Raw genomic sequence first — 19,229 nt, 5'->3', positions numbered from 1 at the left:
ACAATAAAGTGCTCTAGAAGCGAGAACAGCTTCCTCCTGCCTGCAGAGGGAAAGGTCCTGGATGGCAATCGCAACCACACAGGGTGTTGCGAACATACTGGAACAAGCGCAAACACACCCACGCCCACAGCAAAACCTGGCGGATCTGGGCAAATTAACCACGGTAGCAGGTACAGCTTTGCCCCAGGGCAGCTGCAGAGCCTCCCAGGGGCCAGCTGATCACTTCCTTTGTTCGTCTTGCAAAGATGGAGTAGCCACCCATTTCCCCACTACACACCCCATTCACTACAGACAAAGCACAACCGCACTGCTTCGTGCTAAACAAACAAATGTCAGTGGTTTTTTGTTGTTGTTTTGCTTTTTCTTAAAAATGCTCATCCCAGCCTGTCGTACGCCCCTTCCATTCGGGGGCATTATTTCAGCGCATCCCGGAGGAATCCCGGGCCGGGGCGCGGTATTTTGCTACGAGATCTCCTTGCGGGACGCCGGTGAAGATGCGGTTCCTGTACCTGATAATGGCACGTCCCCTCTCCACCCCGCCCTAGGCGCTCGCCCAGAGCATCTGACACCCGCCGGCCGCGGGTGGCTCGGTCTTGCACACAATGGCAGTTGGACACGGCAGGCACACTGCGTGCGCCTGCGACCGCAAACTAAAATCTGCTCTAAAAACTCAGCCTTTTCTTGGGATGAAGAGGAGAAATGACATGAAAATTGTAAAATACATCGAGGGCAAAAAAAGTTGGTCGTTCCCGCTACAGCCACGTTAGCTGTCCAGTCCCGAATATGACGCACCGAAATATGAATCGGGGTGAATGCAGGCAAGAAGGGGACAAGGTGAGGACGGATGGTCCAGACACCCCACCACCCTCGAGGCGCGGGGGCCAGAGCCATAGGGCTGGAGCTTGGAGAGGGGCGCGGTCGGGCTACCAAGTATCCCTGGGGAAAGGTGTCATCTCTCCACACCCCGCCCCGCAAAAGGAACCTTAAACAAAAAGAACGCTCCGCCTGGGGCAGCACGCACTGACACCCCGGGCGGCGCGGGGGTCCAGGGAGAGCCGTGAGCCCTGCGTGATTCGGGAACTACCGGGTGGTGGGAAAGAAGGATAAATAATCCAAAGTTCTCTGCGCCACTGTTTGGGTTTCCTCTTTGTTTTGTTTTCCCCAAACCCCAGGGTCGTTCCGTCTGGGTGGCGCCCGCCGCGCCGGCTAGACTGACCGCCGCTCTCCACCCCCCGGACCCCGGGTCTCCATCCCTCCCCGGGGACCGGACCAGGGAAGCCGGTGGATCCGGGCCGCCCCCGCCCGGCGCAGCGGGCAGCCAGCGATGAGAGACGGAGGCGCCCGGCGCCCGACTCACCGTGATCCGCGGGATGTTCTTCTTGCCTTGGTAGGACATGGTGGCGGCGGTGGCTGCAGCAGCTGCCTCCCTCCCTCCTTCTTCTGCTCGTGCTCGCCGGCGCCGTCCTCAGCGCACAGCGCCCCGAGATCAGGTGGAGCGAATGGTGCGCTGGCCGCGGCCGCCGCCTCCTCTCGCCTCCGCCCCCCTCCCGGGCTCCCGCGGCGGCTGCCAGAGACAATAGTAAATCTCCCCGGTCCCCCTTTCACCCCCGACCCCCCCGCCACACACACCCTCCTCCACTCGCGTTCACGCCCGGGCTTTTTTTTTTTTTTTCTTTTTGCGGTGCCAGCTGGGACCCCGTAAGACAAGAATGGCTGATCCGCGACTCCTCCCTCTTCGCTCTTATCCCTATTGATTTTCCTCTTTGCATCTGCCTCACCCACTTTTTCTTTTTCTTCCTTTTTTTGTGACTTGCGAGTGCGGCGGAGCCAGCCTGCTCCACAGCCACCAGAGGGCGCGAGGGACTTTTCCGGGTGGGGATGCTGCAGTCCCGGGTGTCGAAGAGAAGCTGTAGCGTCGCCTATCCTGGCCTGGCGGGCCAAGCCCGGGAAAGAGCCACCGCCTCCGACCAGCCCCGGGCCCGACTGCCCACCTTCGGCGCCCTCGCTTCAGAAAGGAGACGGCTGGGGACTTCCCTCCCCGAACCCGCTCTCCACCGCGCTGATGCACGGCGGCCGCCTTTGTTACAGCGAAGGGCTGGGCGCCGCCTCTGCCGGGCTGGCCGCGGGGTGTGTAAACAGCCAGCACGGTCCTTCCGAAAGCAGAGAACGGCTCAGACTTTGTGCATCCTGGCCGGCCCGCTGCTATCCTGAGACCACGAAAATCCGTATCAGAGCGTGTGAAGCAACCACTCATTTTCGGAGGGAGGGCCGCGAGGGGCACCGTGTCAGTTAACATCAACTGTTCTCTCCATTTCAAAAGTAGTCTCAAAATAATATGTTTTAAAGGAACTGCACTGCCTGGCTCTCAGAATCGAAGGAGGGGTATTAATGCTGCTCTGTGAGTAGAGTGGAAACCACCTGCAGTGGGAAGGCCAAGCCTGGCCCACGACTGTGCAGCCACGGACCCTGAGCCGCACTGCTCCTGCTCCCCTCCGTCGCGAACCATGTGCGCGCCTCCCACTCGAGTTTACTTTAGGCAGAGCTGACAGACAAAGGTCAATACGGTACTGGCAAAAATACGGCCTTTCGGCGCTGGAATATATTGTCCTTTAGCTACCTGCTAAACTCAAAGGGCCAAGGGAGACATTTGGAGGGGCCACTGTGGGTCAGGGCTGAGCGGTGGTCAGTGTGGGGGAGCTTCCTCAGCTCTGCTGAAGAATAATCCCAAACATACGGTTTAAATAGCAACAACAAAAATGGCTTGCTATGCAAAAACTGTAAAACTCTAAGACAAGTCTTCTACCATCCCCACTCCTCAGTTGTGATCCTCATGCCCTACTCCTAAATAGAAATTCTGTAGATGTCACTAAGCATGACTAGGTCTGTGTTAGGGATCTTGAATTCACATTTCTATAAGGCAGGCCACTAACCACAGTTTGGAACAGCTTTTCACTAAATTGAAGGTTTCCTTTGCAATAGAGAAGCTATTTAAGCATCCACAAAAAGAAGGTACAGAATATTCCAGTTTGCGCTTTTCCATAAACCTGAAATGAACCAGCCTGGTCACATAATCAAAGGGCAGACTAGGCCCCCCCGAAACACTCCCTCAAGTGAGTTAATCTTAGCAGCGGGTTATTCATGGGTAACTGGACTGAATGCAGTCTTCACAGGAAAAGTCCGCAGCAGTCTCCACTTTATTTCTGTGATACTCTGGCTAGGAGAATGAATGCCAGGCAAAGGTCACCTCCCAGTACTCTTCTGCAAAGCACAGGGGGAAAAAAAGGGCTGAAATGCAAGGCACGCCCTAAACATTTTGCTTTGTTCTTAGAGCTTAAATGCGGAGACCACTAGCCAAGAGTTGTGAAATTACAAAGCATTCTGGGGATTGGCATGCAAATGAGCAGGATTATATTTAGAATAGAGTAAAAAGAGAATTAACTGCATACTATGAAAACTTGCAGAACTCTCTCTTAATCTTTCTCGTGGATTTGACTGCCCCAAACTTGCTGGAAGGAATCTTGCAAGTTTTTCTTAAGAAAAGCAAAAATATGTAGAGGATATTTACAACCCTAAAGAAATACCACTGCTTTTTTTTTTTAATTTCATTGGTTTCTTTCCACTTTTTGTATCCTGATTATCTCCTGTTATTATAATCCAGGACACTTTCTACTAAATACATTTATACCATATTTTTGATCAGTTGATGATTTTGTGTGTGTGTGTGTGTGTTGTTTCACATTACAAGACTTGGTTAAACTCTTTGAGGTTTGGTTTGCATGCAAGAGGCCATGCAGAATAGGACTTGTGATGTGTTTCTCCGGATCAGACTCCTGTGACAAGCCATGCCCAGGAATGCGTAATAACCAGCTAATTGGTTCAAGCTGTTGCCAAAATCAGAAATGTACAACAAACACAAGTTTTTCCCTCTTTCGTCTCCTTCAATCATCGTTCTCTTTCTTAAAATAGTGTCTAAGATGAGTTTGAAAGGAAAAGCCTTCTTTGGCTGTGCTTTTCTATTCAAGGAATAAGAAAGGCAGCCATCAACACAGGATGCCTCTGTGTCTGGCCAAGTGAATGAAGAGTGGAACCAGCATGGATGTTTTCCACAGGAGAATGACTCTGAATGGTTTTCCTTGGACACAGCAATGCTTGGCTTTAGGTATCTCAGGAAACTATGAGAGAGAGAGAGGGAGACACAGAGAGACTTAATTTATGGTCCCAAAGAAACTTAATTTTGGCCACCAAACCTGCCACATCAGTAGAATTCTACACCTCAATCAAGGCTACTTTGTCCTCGTTGCTCAGGCCAAAGGTTTGACATCATCCTTGACTTCTTTCCTTCAATCACACTCCATATCCAATCTGTCGGGAAAGGCTATTGGTTCTGTCTTTTAGCTATATCCAGACTATGGTCTCTTCTCTTCATCCAAAGCTTCTCTCTATGTCTCACCACCATCAGCTATCACCTGGACAACTGCAGTAACCTCCTAATTGGGCTCTCTTCTTCACCATCATTCATTCATTCATTCAATCTCGAAATAGTCACCCAATATTCACCTTGTGCTTACAACATGCTATTATTTTTCTAGGTGCTAGTGGTATAGAGGTGAATAATAACCACAATAACAATAATGTCCCAGATCTCATGGAGTTTATTTATATCCTGAGTCAAAAGAGTACCACCTGTCACTTTTTCGCCCCCTCTGTGCTTTATCTTCTTGGTACTATTAATTTATTATTGCGTATTATCCTTTTCCCCATCATTAAAATGTAAGCTCCCTGAGATGAGGGCAGGGAATGTGTCTATTTTATTTGCTGCTATGTCCTGAGTGTGTGAAATAGGGCCTTGCCCACAGAAATCTCTCAATAATTATTAGGTGAGTGAATGTAAGAATGTTTGAAATTGTGTCTGAAGATAGAGTAAGTAGACGGAATTAGAACTTTCCTGTCACTAAAGGGCATGTGGTTAGAATCGACACTGAAGAATATTTTTGCTTCTCTAAGTCTTCTTAGCCTTTCCTAATTCTAGATTTCAGAGCAGGTGAATCCAAGACAGCAAGGAATCACTTTGCTAATATGATACAGTCACAAAATGCCAAGTAACACACGGGCCAAAGAATGGCTCAGAAGAAGAGACTTGTTACCTGAGCACAGATTAGACAACTGTGGCTTTGAAAGGAGCTGCCATCAAAGTATAGCGGAAGATCAAAAGCCTTGTGTTAATTTACAGACTTGTTTTAAAAAAAGAAAAAATCAATACTGAGTTCAGAGAGGAAACAGTGGACTGGAACCCAGACTGGTGTACTGCTTAAGGATCTGGACTTGGGAGGAGAGGAGCCTCAGTCTGTACCCACTTCCTATTTCTGCGGCCATCAGCAGACTACCGCAACTTCTGAGCCTTGGTTTCTTCATCTCTAAAATGAGGGTCTTATTACCCACCTTACAGTATTTTTGTGATGACTTATTAATTCACTCAATTAATATTTATTGAAGACCTACTATGGATACCTAAGCACTAGGGATACAAATAGTTTGATATTTGTATTAAATAGACAAAATCTCTGCCCTTTTGAAGCTTACATTCTAGGGACAAGTCAAGAGTAAAAAGATAAAGTATACAGTGTTTAAAATGGTGGCGAATGACTGAGGATAAATAAAGCAGGGATGGGGAGGTGGAATTCATTTCAGTGTCTTGAGGATGTGGTGGAATTTTACATACAGGGGTCACAGAAGCCAGGTAAGATGATGGTAGCTTGGACCAAATGGTAACAGTGGAAGCAGTGAGCAATGGTCAGATATTGGATATATTTCAAGGTAAAGCAAACAGCATTTGCTGATGGATTTGAGTGGAGGGTGAGAAAAAGAGGAATCAAGAATTACACTAAATGTTTTGGCCTGAGCAACTCAAAAGATAAAGATGTATTTTACTGAGATAGGGAAAATCGTGGGAGGAAGGGGATGTGTGAAAATGGTAAGGAGTATCTTTGTGGACACTCCTATTAAACTTCCAAGTGACATGTTGAGCAGGCTGGTGAAAATGCAAGATTGGAAATCTAAGGGAAGACCTGGGTGAGAGATACAAAATTGGGAGTGGTCAGCCTCTAGGTGTTATTTAAATAAGGCTGCATGAGATCACCACAGAAATGAGTGTAGACAGAGAAGAGAGCTGAGGTAGATAAGCATCCTGAGCGGAAATGCGCAACCAGGAAAAGAAGCAGAGAGAGTGGTCAGTAAGACGGAGGGAACACCATGAGAGTATCATGTCCTGAAGAAACAAAATTATTTCAAAGACGAGAATGTGTTCACTTTGCTAAATGCTATTGAAAGGTCAAGGAAGATGAGAAGTGGGAATTAATCAGTGCATGAAAATACTGTCAAGGTCACGGAGGACCTTGACCAGCGCACCTACAACATGAATATCTTAATACCACCTCACAGTGGTTTTTTGTGAGCGTATAATAAATTATTCAAGTAATATTTACTGAGTACCTACTATATGTCTGTGTGTGCCAGGGCAGTCTTAATGAAGCTGCGGGGGTAAAAACTAATTGGAGTGTTTCCAATAAAAAAATCAAAGTGGAAATTAGAGACATCCAATATAGACAACTCTTTCGAAGGATTTTATTGCATATGGAAACAGGGAAATGGAGCAGCAACTAGCAGAGAAAGTGGAATCGAATACGAGAGAAAACATAGCATGGCTGTGTGCTGATGGGGCCGATGCAGAAAGGAGAGGAAACTTCATGAGGCATGAGAGAAATGGGACAATTGCTATGTGGTTCTTGAATAGGCAACACAGGTGACATCTAGTGTTCAAATGGAGGGCTTGCCCTTAGCAAGGAGCAACAATGAGTCCTCCACAGGAGCTAAAGCGTCGAGTATAGTATTGGCACGGAGACAGGTAGCTGGGTAAATTTCACGGAGAGAGTTTATGGAACTTCTCTTCTGATTGTGTCTTTTTTTCTCTGCTACCAGCTAAGACAGTTTGGGAGAGAAGGTATCAGAAGTTAGAGGGGAAAGGAGTTGGTATGAAATAATATTCTAGGAGACTGAAGGGACTAGGGAAATATGGTGTAATGACCTGGCAGCACTAAGGATTCCCTTCAGCTAGTGGCCATGAATTTAAAGAGAGACCCGTAGGCCTGGTTGTGGGTTTTCCTCCAGCCACACACAGCTGTACACATGCAGGCATGGAGTAGGTAGGACGTGGAACTTACCGAGGATTTTGCTAGACGAGTGCTAAGAAGGGAGAGAGAAACTCAGGGAATGAGGATGAAACATGGGATCTAAGCTAGTTAAGCGAGAAGGGAGAGTAAAGGACAGCGAACATATTGAAGATTAAATAAGATTATTCATATAAAGCTCTTAGCACAAAGTAAGTTACTTAGCTGGCAGCTATTCCTACCATTACTTTTAACATTCTGATTCTTATATGCTAAACTCATTTATGTCAGGGACCATGTCTTATTTATCTTTGTAGTCCCCAGCTCCTTTATAATGTGTGGAACAGAGTCAAATCAATGGGGAAAAGTTAACTGAACAGAGGAGAAAATCGAGCATATTCTCTGTCTTCCTTTTAATCTCCAAAATATCTAAAGTAAGTGCTTAGCCATTTACACAGTCTGACTACTGAAAATATTTTCTACTTTTTAAAAACAAATTTACATTTTGCTACATTAATATGGGGAAACATTTCCCCCTGGTCTTGATTTGAAGAATGGAGGGAAAAAATAGTCCCAAAACAAATATAGAAAAGTTTTGAAGAGGCAAAATCCACATACCAGGCCTTAGTGAAATATACAGGCTGTTCCAATGTGCATAAAGAAACGTTTAGTCTCAGAACTGCCTGTGAAGTCGTTTGGGTCCGTTAGTTTTATGTACATTTCAAACAAAGGAAATCACAGTCATGTACTTCCAGAGTCACGGAATGAAAATCAAAGTGATGATTCACCTGCTATTATTAGATGTTTACATATTAAATACACAGAAATAACCTGACAAACAATCCTTCCCTTGATACACATAAGCCAAAAAAGAAAAAAAATACAGCCACAAAAAAAAAATACTCTCATGGGCTTATTCCAAAATCAAACTTATACCAGCGTGAGCAAGGCGTGCAAACCTCCTTCTCCCTGGATGGCGTTTCCGTTCATTTCATCAGATGATGATTCTGAAGGTTTCTGGCCTTCTCCATAAGCTTTGATGGCAGTTCATTTCCAAGCCACAGGCAGGGCCACGCTGGCTAAGGTTGTGGGTTAAGGTTAGGAGGGAGGGATAAACTACTGTGTGTTCATTTCCATTTCTGACCCAACACATGTTAGACACGCAGGTGAAGTTACATTCACACTACCAGTAATTCTTGACAGTTTTGACTTGGAGATCATAGGGAAAGATACTAAAATCACACTTTTTATGGTCTGATTGATTTATTTAAACTTCAAAAATTTTGCAAAGAGTGGGTCTTCCCTAACTTGTTGCTGTGTGTTACCTTCCAGCCACCAACCCCACTTTGCTGCAGCTATGTATGTGCATGGGACTGGGAAAGAAGGTAGCCCAGTGCATTTCACTTGGATTTGTAGTCTCTAGGGTCAGCTGTGGATATAAGCTTATGTATATTCAATTCCCCATACAACTAGCTCCCTTTCTTACTAAAACCACTTTTGTACCATGCCATTCAGTTGAATTTCCCATGAAAGAAAACGAAGGGGCTAAAACTGGATGCTTTTTTGAGGAGTGGTGAGGACTGAATTTGGGACTTAATATAAATTTACAAATGATGAAGTTTTATTTCATTCATTTATTCATTGATGTACGCATAAATTTAGCAAATATTATTTAATCCCTCTTTAGGTCAGGATCGATGGTACGAAATGAGTCACAGAACTAAGCTCACAGAGGACTCTGAAACAACAGAGGCAGGTGGTAGCACTCAACTGTCAGAAGCCAGGTGGGTGCAATTATCATAATGATTGCGAAGGTCAGAGTGATGGGCAAGAAGGCCTGACCCGAAGACTTACGGAGATGGTTAATAGATGGTTGCTGTCACTATGAGCGAGATAGATGGAAGTCACCCAGAAAGGTACTGTGGCAGGCAGAATAATATCCCCCCGAAATGCCTATGTCCTAATCCCCAGAAGTTGTGGAGATGTCACCTTACAGGACAAAGGGGATTTGTGATTAAGGATCTTGACATGGGGAAATTATCCTGGATTATCCAGGTAGGCCCAACGTAACCACAAAATGTCCTTAAAAGAGGGGGGCAGAAGGGTCAGAGAGAGAAGGAGATGTGATGATGGAAGCAAAGGTCAGAGTGATGTGTGCATGAGCCAAGGAATGTGGGGAGCCTGTAGAAGTTGGAAAAGGCAAGGAACAGATTCTCAGAGCTTTCAGAAAGATTGAAGCTCTGCTGACATCTTGATTTTAGCCCCGTAATAACCATTTTAGACTTCTGACTTACAGAACTGTAAGAGAATAACTCTGTATTGTTTTAAGCCTCCAAGTGTATGGTAATTTGTTACAGTGTAACGGGAAACTAAAATAGGTAGTAATCAAAGTGAATCGAGGATTGATGATCAGGAAGATGAGGGTAATCACTCCATTAAAAAGTCACGATCCCTTGCCACTTTCTGGATCTGATCCAGTTTTCAGGCTTGCAAAATGTTAACTGAAAGGGAAGCTGGGTCATCAGGAGGAAGGAGCCTGCAACACCTTGCCTAGTGTATATGGTAATGATTTCTCTACTCCTTCCTCAAGGGGTCCTAGGGCTATATACTAATGCCACGGTAAACATCCTGAGGACCAATCGATACAAGTTCCCAGTTGACAATGATACCTACAGACTTAAAGCATCATCACAGCTCTTCTGTTAGAGTGGAAGCATGTTGAGGCCAGATAATAAATGGACTCCTGGTGTAGATCTGGCTTCCATTTGGCCATTGGGTTCACAGATCCACCTAGTGGTCATTTTTACAGACCTCCATTGATTAATTGAGACAGACAAATATGACAATTAGCCCAACCACTAGGTTGGTTTCTTAGCCTGTGGAGTAAGAGCTATCAAGTAGGAAAGACCAAATAGAAGGCTCTAAAATGGACCCCCATCCCTACCCTGAGATATTAAATCAAGATAGTAAATCTAAAAAATTTTTGCATCTTAAGGGAATGGTAGAGGTTAGTGACACCCTTGAAGACCTGAAGGATGCAGGGCTAGTAGTCCCCATCACATTGCCATTTAATTCACTAGTCTGGATTTTACAAAAGTCAGACAAATCCCAGAGCATAACTCAATCAAGTAATAGCCCAAATTAAAGCTGCTGTGATATTTTTCTAGAGCAGACTGTCACAGCCTCAAGTACATAGCCTTTGAGCTAACGAATGAGTTCTTTTCCATCCCTGTCAGTAAAGGAGATCAAAAGCAGTTTGGATGCACTGGGAACAGACAAGAGTACGTATGAAGAGTCTCGACCCCAAGGCTATGTTAATTATCCTTTCCTCCATTATAATATCATCTGGAAAGATCTAGACCATCTGGACATCTTAAAGATGTCCCACTGGTATACTCTATTGATGACATCACGCAAATCTGACCAGATGAGCAAGAAGTGACAAGCACATGGAAGGCCTTGGTAAGGACACATGAACTCTCAAGAGTGAGAAATAAAGTCTACAAAGATTCGGGGCCTGAAATCTGTAAATTTTTAGGAGTTCAGTAGACTAGTGCATGCTACAACACTTCCTCTAGAGTAAGGGACAAATTATTTCATTGGGCAATTCTCCCTGCAAAGAAGGAAGCACAAAACCTGGTCAGCCTCTTCAGGTTTTAGAGACAACATATCCCATACCTGGAAATACTTTTACAGCCCATTTACATGAATGGCTGTCAGCTTGAGTGGCACCTAGAGCAGGAAAGGGCTCTGCAGCAGATCCAGGGTGGAGTGCAAAAAGCCCGCAGGATTTATGACTCAATAAGTCCGATGGCATTGGAGGTATCTGCAGTGAGAAAAGTTAGTACTTGGAGGTTATGCAAGTCCCAATAGGAGCATCACAATTTATACTCCTAGGTCTCTGGAGCAAGAGAACTAGGCACTATTTGAAAAATAGGTCCTTGAGTGCTACTGAGTCCTGCTAGTGATGGAAAGCTATAGTCATGAAGTGACCATGCAGCCAGAAATGCCCATCATGAGCTGGGTGCTATCAGACTCAGTAAGTCATAAGATCAGGTTGGCCTAGCAACAATTCATTGTAAGATGGAAGTGATGCATCCAGAATTGACCGTGAGAAGGGCTGAAGGGCATAAGTAAACTACCTGAGCATGGTCCAGTCTCCCATGTCAGCCACTACCATTGTCCAGTACCTTTCTGTTAGCACACACCTATGGCCCTTATGATCAGCTGAGGGAGGAAGACAAACCCTAAGCCTGGTTTACAAATGGGTTGGCTTGGTATGTCGAGCAAGTTGAAAATAGACCATGGCCACATGATAATCCCATTCAGAGGTGGTGTTGAAAGACAATAATGAAGAGATCTGTTCCCAAATGGCCAGAGCTGCAGACAGTGCAACTCGTCATCCACTTTGGAAAGAAAAGGGGCTTAAGATTATATATAGACTGCTGGGTAGTGTCAAAGTGTTCCTAGGCAGGAAGGGGAAAGATTAAAAGATCAAGGAAAAGGAAGCCTTGGGTAGAAGCGTATGGAGTGGGCAGGAAGAGTAAAGATGTATGCATTACATGTTAATGCCCTCCAGAGATCATCTATCACAGAAGATGCACTAAACAATGAGGAGAACAAAATGACTCAGTCAGTTGACATCACCCACGCTCCAGCATCAACCACCCTAACATTGGTACAAAGGGCACATCAATGGAGTAGACATGGTGACAGGGATAGAGGCTACGCAGGGAAATGACAGCCACTTACCAATGCTGATCCAACTACTGATACTGTGAAATGCCCATTCTGCCAGCAACAGAAAGCAACACTGCCTCCCCAACATGGCCTCATCTTTCAAAGATACAGACAGCCATTTGGTACCAAGTTGAATACACTGGACCCCTTTCACACTGGAAGGCACAGAGATTCATGTTTATGGAAATAAACATATATTCTAGGTATGGATTTGCCTTTTCTGCTCCTAGGGACTCAGTCAACACTACTATTTGAGGGCTTAAAGAGTGTTTGATGCACTAGCATGGGTTCCCGCATAACTTCACATCAGACCAAGGGGCCTGTTTAATAGCAAATGAGATGCAAGCAAGACCACGCGACCATGGAATCTGCTAGTTATATCAAATACACATCACCCAGAAGCTGCCATCCTGAGTGTGGAGGAATGGCTTATTAAAGCCACAACTGAAGCACCAATTCAGAGATGATTCCTTGTAAGGATAAGGCACCATCCTCCAGCATGCATTGTACATTTTAAATCAATGCCCTTTTATGGTGCTGTGCACCAAAAGGGAGAATATGTGGATCCAAGAATCAAAAGGAAGAAGCAGAAGTGACCCCTTTTACCTCCATTCCCAGGGACCCAACTGGGAATATGTGCTTCACATCCTTGCAACTCGGTTGTTTAGTGTCTTTTCTCCAAAGGGGAAATGCTTCCACCAGGGGGCATAGCGAGGGTCCTACTGAACCATAGTTATATCTGCTGTGGGGCACTTTGGGCTCTTTGTGCTTAGGAACTAAACAGGCAAGAAGGAGAGTCAGCATCCTTGTAGGACCCTGACTATCAGGAGAAGATAGGGCTGCTGTTACACAATGGGGGAAAGATGGAATATGTATGATGCCCTTGTGATCCACAGGGGTTCTTTTAGGTACTATCTTGCCCAATCATGATGGTAAACAGACAAGTACATCAGCCTTAACCTGAGAAGGATATGTTGACCAGGGTCTCTGACCTCTCAGAGATGAGGGTCCATGTCCCAAAACTAAGTAAACCACCTGGACCAGCAAAGGAGATAGCTAACATTGAAGAGGAGAGGATAATAATGAGTATTAGTGTGGCCCGAAGACCAACTGTGGGAAAAGAGGCCCTGAGACCCCCAAGAGATGAGGCGAACCCAAATCCAGACGTTGCTGCTCCCATAACTTACACAAAGAAGTGAATCTGTGCAGTGTAAGGAATGGTCTGTAGTAGACACCAAGAAGCTCCACCCAGCTCCCTCTTCAGGACTGAAGGACTCATTCCCCCAGGTACTCTCAACCCTCAGTGGTCAGCCCTTTGTGCAAACTGCCCTTGTCTAGGGTACCCACACCCACAAGGGCAGCCTGATCCAGTCATTGGTTAATGCGAACATATAAAGGGCTGGCCTCCTAGCCACAAAAGGGCAACAACTCCCAAGGGTTAGCCCAGTTTCAGGCCCGTAAGGTCAGCTGAAGCCTTTGCTAAGATCACATCACAGCTCGACTTCTCCCTCTGCCCAATACTCTCCTTCCCCTCTCTTCCGTCGTTGTGGATCCCAGGGTAACTCCCTAATGAACTTCCTGCAACCTATTCCCCTCCTCAGATCTGCTTTCCAGGAAACCCAACCTGCAGCAGCAGGGTTGATATTAAATGAATATTTACATGGAGTGACATTTTTATTTGGCCAGTATTTTAAAATGCGTAGATTTCATGCTCAAATTTAGATTTCTTTAAAAATTGGAAAATTTGGCAATTCTGAACTCATAGACACACTTTGGTACCCATGAGCTAGAGCTGAAAACTAGCTGCCCTTTGGACAGAACATGCGACTCTCCAATCAGCCATGTCTGCTGCTTCCTTTTCCTTTATGTGGGGTTGGCTTCCATGTATTTATGCCACCTGCCTGGCTTACAGTCATTTGAATTTTGGACATCAGTCCATTTGGAGACTGAGTTATTTAGGCATTAGAGAACAGGGACTGTGTGTCTCAAAGGTGAGGGTTGTTCTGTTCTGAAACAACTCTTTTGTTTCAGTCTGTGGTGCCTGTTCAGAATTGAGAGAGCAGTGAGTTATCTCCAGGGAACTACCTCCTCCGTAGCCCATCCCCATCCCATCCCCTACTGGGCCCTAAGCCACAGACTGAATCTCAGAACTACTGGACTCTGTTAAAAGCCTGTTTGAGAACACGCACTGGAGCTGTTGAATCTCTGGTTAAGGGCAGTCAGTTTCACCCCGGGGCTGAATGGAAACATATGTGATTGGATTCAGATCTCTCCCTATATAGCACAACAGCTCACTCCCAGATGAGGGATGTGAGACTCACTCTTGGATGGAGGCTCAGAATAGCAAGCCAGCCCCCAAGTGCAAGGCTGCAACCCCAGTTTATATTTTCCAGGTTTCCCATCCGTCTCCAGGAAGGGACCTTGGCTGCACGTCTTGTGTTTTTTCCCTCCGGTTTCCTGTGCTTAGCTATAGCAAATGCTCCAGGGCCACAAAGCCTCATCAGTCTCTGGCTCCCTATGTGTTCAGAGAAGTAGGAACGGCAGAGACATGTCCGAGGGTCCAGTCACAGCTTTCTCTGAGCAAATTCCCAAAGGAGCAGTGGAGTGAAAAACAGGCACCTCTTGCGCATAACTGGTATGTCTACAAATGAGTGCTTCTTTGCTGGACTGGTCACCTCTACACAGATCCCGAATGAAACCCTGGATTTCTGACCTCGAGACACCCAATATTAAAAGGTGACCTGGTACCAAGCAGAGTGCTTGGTCAGTTTTGAAGGTCCAGGTACTAATTTTTCATTGAAGACAAGAACCAGAGACTGAAATGAGAAAACTGTTAGATTTTCCAAATTCATTTCAGATTATTTGACTTTGAAATTAACAGTCTGAAAAACCTTTTAAGCTTTACTTGCCTCATCTATAAAATGGGTCAGTAGAATAGATGAGCGGATATGCGGACACAAACATGAGGCAACAAGTCTTATGAGACAGAAAGATGAGTTGATTCATTTTAACGGAGTTGCTGGTGTACAGCATTATAGCACAGAGTGATTAAAAGAATAGGTTGTGGAGTTGCTGTAACTGAGCAGACGGAAAAGGGAAAACCCCTGCCCCACCCAGCCCTCGGTCAAATCCTAATCTTGCCTCCCTAATATACCAAATTAGATAAAGACTTTCGAGGCCTAGAGCACAGTATGCTGAGCATCTTCCTAAAAGGTACGCATAATTAACTAATGCATATTTTAACAAGTAACCAGGCCCTGTTTTCATTACTTCATAGCCACAAATAATTTACAATGACGTCCAAAAACCCCAAGGTAATGCTGACAACAGAGTTGAACAGATTTTGTCATCGACATCAGCCTGGTTTATACATGTCATGGGGATTCTCTGCAGCGTGAGGGAAAGTAATGTGTAACAAGGTGCTCGTTAAAAGAACAACAGTTCTGTTGTAATGAGGGTTTTAAGCTAATGCCACTGTGGAAAATAATTATTACAAACATCCACATATCTTTGACTCAGCCTTAATCAAAACTAAAGCTGAAATTGGGGCCACTTTCTTTGTCCAAGGAGGAGCCCTGGAAATCACTTGTAGGGGTAGCTTTAAGGGAAAAGGTTACTAAATATTTATACATTTACTATAGAATTTGAGGTGCATCTGTATTTATTCTCTATTTTGTCACCATAAAGTTGAGTCTCTCTAAGTCCCCTAAGTTTTTGTAATGTTGAAAGTTTGTTTTAATAGGATCCAAGGTCTCTTCACTTAAAACCTTGAGACTGTGAAAAGTTCTCATAAGAAACTGCTTGATTATGAAGTTTGTTGTAAAAGATACCACTCAGATAAAGGTAGAAACTATGTTTGTCACAGAAGGCTGATCTGACCCATTAACTTTGTAATGACAAATTTACTATGATCTTGCTAATTGACTTCTCATGAACTAGTATGAAAAGATGGTAAAGACTCTTGGAAATATGAACAGAGCTAATAACACTCATATGACTTTTTTTTCCCAAGCAAAATAGAAAATAACTAGCCAATTAACTTGAGAACTCAAAGCAGCCTCTATATTTTCCATGACTACATCAATACACGAAAAAAATGTCTGAAGCAGCCAACCATCCGCCGCCAGGGACAGAATGGCCGACTGGCTGCTCCTCCTCCCCTGCCCAAACTCCTATGACCACTGGGGCACCTTCAAGCTAACACTGTGCCCTGGCAGCCTTGGCCGGTGTCGTACCCCTGCGCCACCACCCACTTTGGAGGGGTATGCCTGAGGCCAGCAGTATTCTCCTTCCCCAACAATGCAGGTCTCTGCATCAATGATGGCAGCTGAAGGGGGGTATCAATACACCTGTGTGACTGATCCCTGGGTCCCCTTGCTTTCCTCCCTACTTGGCAAGAATCCATCATTACCATGATGGTGTCAAAGTGGCAGCAAAGAGAGCCCACCACAGAGCTCAGAAACAGAATCCAACGCTGCTAGTCACACAGACTGATATTTCAATTCCACCCACGCCATGTACTAAGTGTGGTGCCCCTGGACCAGTTCTTTTAAACTCAATTTCCTTCTCTGTAAAATGGGGATAATATGGTTAACGTATATGGTATGAAGATTAGGTGAAATAATGGAGAATACCTGATATTCTGTGAACGCTCCAAGAAACCGGATTAATTGCATCAATTAAAATATTGCATGAGGTTGTCCAAGGTACAGTGTTATTGAGTGAACCCAGTCCAAAAAGAGCCAAACAAATTCTGTGGGTATGTATTTTTGCACATTTTTGGGGGGAAGGTGAGTCTCTAGTTTTCTTCAGATTCTCAAAACGGCACGTAACCCCCAAAAGGTCACGCATTCTCACCACTGAGACAGTGCTCGGGACAGAGCTGAAGGTTCATCATCTCGTCAAAACTCCCCACAGGGTCAGCTGAGATTCCTATTGAGGCTGCATTCTTCCCTTCCTTTCCCTTCCCTTCCTTGCCCTTCTTTCCCTTCCCTTCCCATCCACTGGTGTTGATCTCAAAAGCATCCCCTAAAAAACCTTCTGCATGATAATCTTTGTCTTATGATCCACCTCGTAGGGAAACTGGAACACTCAGCAGGTCTCAAATGGGTTCCAGAACCTTGTGCACCTTCTCCAATGCTTTGTAGCTCAGCTACAAATACCATGCCTCACCGGCTCCCTTACCGGAAGCCCGAGCCTCAGTCTTTGGTGCTTTTGCACCGTCTGCTCCCTCTGCCTGGATCAACCTCAAACAGTTTAGGTCCTTTTTATCATTCAGGTCTCACTTCAACGTCACCTCCTCGCTTACCTGTATGCGAGTCTCCAATCATTCCCCAGTACTCTCAGGTTAAAGTCTGAGATTCGTTTTTCTTTTTTTAAAGATTGGCACCTGGGCTAACAACTGTTGCCAATCTTTTTTTTTTTTTTCCTGCTTTTATCTCCCCAAACCCCCCCTGTACACAGTTGTATATCTTAGTTGCACGTCCTTCTAGTTGTGGGATGTGGGACGCCGCTTCAACATGTCCGTGCCCAGGATCCGAACCCTGGGCCGCCACAGCAGAGCGCAAGAACTTAACCACTCGGCCACGGAGCCAGCCCCTAAGGTCTGAGATTCTTAATCAGATGTACAAAACTCGCTACACTTGGCCTCTGTGCATCCCTGTGGCTTCATCTCTCTTCACCCCTGCCTTGGACTTTGTGTTTCACTAAGCCTAGGAGCCAGGAGTTTCTCTCCCACATTATGTTACTTCCTGCCTCCAAACACTTGCCCACATCGACTTTCACCTGAAACGACTGTCCCCTTTTTTAACTTGGGAAATGCCAAACAATCCTTTAAGACTCAACTCAAGCACTGAGTTGCAACTCCAGAAAGCAACTGGAGAAAGCAACCCAAAGCAACTCCAGAAAGCTTTCCCTGACACCTTCTCAGTGCCCCATGGTGCTTCTCAGAGCCTCTGCTGACCTCCAGCACTGCATTTAGAGAGTACCTTATAATTATGTTTTGTCGGCTGTCTTCCCCAGGCTCCTTGAGGGCGGGGCTCTGTTTTTTCATCATTGTAACCCCAGTGGCAGTATAGGGACTAGCATATAGATGAAGGCACTCATGAAATGCGTGTTGAAAGATTGCTTTGGATGAATACACACCAATATACATATATACATACATGTGTTCATTCCCACATATTTACTGACATACCTAAACAAACTCAAACCAAATGTAAACCCTACTTGAGAGCAGAATCCTAAAGAACTAATGGATTGGTTGGGGTGGCAGAAAGTTTTGGATGGACCCATTTGCACGTTAACAGGCTACCATTTAGATTGACTCAGTGAAAACGCCTTGTTAAAAAGTTAAATATAACAATCTCAGTAAAACAATTTTTTAAAAAAAAAGAGAGATTGCATTAAAAAGATTCAAGTGCAAATACCCAGTCAGGCTGGAATCATCATCTATAAGCCACAGTTTCTTTTACCTTCTGAGGCCTTACAGTCATTCACTCAACTCTATTTACATTAACTACATTTTTTCTGTAAACATTTGGCCACTCCATATTTCTGTATTCATTGACACTGAGAGAGTAAAATGAGTATCTCTTGGTTCCATTTCCCAATTGGAAAGAATCTGATTGGCTCTGCTTGAGTCGGTTGTTACCCTACAATCTAATCGCCTATGGAGAAGGGTTGGAGGAATCAGGACATAAACTTGGCTGCAAGGAGCCCAACCGTGTGGACATAGAGGCATTTCTCAGGAAAAAGGAGCCATTACAATCTTGGCAGAACCCAAAAAGATGTCTAGTGTACTGATTCTTACCTGCTGTCCACACAAAAGGGGAAGATGAGGGTGCACAGAAACTCAGACATCATCACCAAGGAAAAGAAAACAATGACACAGGGTCAACTTTCACATAGGAAGTCTATAACAAGAGCACGAGAGAACTGATTGAGATAAATTTTGCAAAAGTGATCCCTGAAAACGTAAATCTCCCTGTCTGCCGTATGCTATAACGTGTTCTCAGTCCTGGTATTCCATGTATCTGTGTCTCTCTCCCCACACCACCCCCATCTCTCTCTCTCTCTCAGGCTTCTTGATCTCTGTCTTTGATTGATTGTCTATTTGAAGTAGCTCCATTCTTCTTTTAGAGCTTCAAAGAGATCAATTCCATGAGACCACAGTGATCAGCCCACTCAAGCCTACAGCTGAAACACATGAGACTAGAGAAGGCACATGCTGCCCGCCCCAAACATGCAGTTAGTGACACCATTAGTGTAGGGTTCTGACTCCTACTCCGGAGATCCACCATCCATTACATACTGTCTCACTTTATC

General features: G+C 45.1%; 1 protein-coding gene and 1 long non-coding RNA gene across 5 annotated transcripts in view; one reads left to right on the top strand and one right to left on the bottom strand.

Moving 5' to 3' along the window:
* DPYSL3 (dihydropyrimidinase like 3) overlaps nucleotides 1-19,229 on the bottom strand; it is a 110,242-nt gene that overhangs the window by 60,178 nt on the left and 30,835 nt on the right. The window contains exons 1-2 of one of the 4 annotated variants that reach the window (XM_070569294.1): nucleotides 1,783-1,985; nucleotides 1,358-1,564 (exon numbers count right to left, since the gene is read on the bottom strand). The exons of 1 other annotated variant lie outside the window; for it this stretch is intronic. In XM_070569294.1, coding sequence (XP_070425395.1) covers nucleotides 1,358-1,396 — 39 coding nt within the window. In that variant the 5' untranslated portion in view covers nucleotides 1,397-1,564; nucleotides 1,783-1,985. Of the gene's footprint in view, nucleotides 1-1,357; nucleotides 1,759-1,778; nucleotides 1,986-19,229 lie in introns of those variants that run through there. 2 more of the 4 variants (XM_070569293.1, XM_008523192.2) reach the window with 2 other exon arrangements.
* On the top strand, nucleotides 544-2,349 carry LOC139075086 (uncharacterized). The gene is made up of 2 exons (XR_011525134.1): nucleotides 544-834; nucleotides 1,173-2,349. It is a non-coding gene; the product is annotated as an uncharacterized lncRNA (long non-coding RNA).

This window comes from Equus przewalskii, chromosome 13 (genome assembly GCF_037783145.1).
Source record: "Equus przewalskii isolate Varuska chromosome 13, EquPr2, whole genome shotgun sequence".
Classification (NCBI taxonomy): Eukaryota; Metazoa; Chordata; class Mammalia; order Perissodactyla; family Equidae; genus Equus; species Equus przewalskii.
Note: the sequence above shows the minus strand (reverse complement) of the source record. Positions and strands in the feature narration are given on the sequence as shown.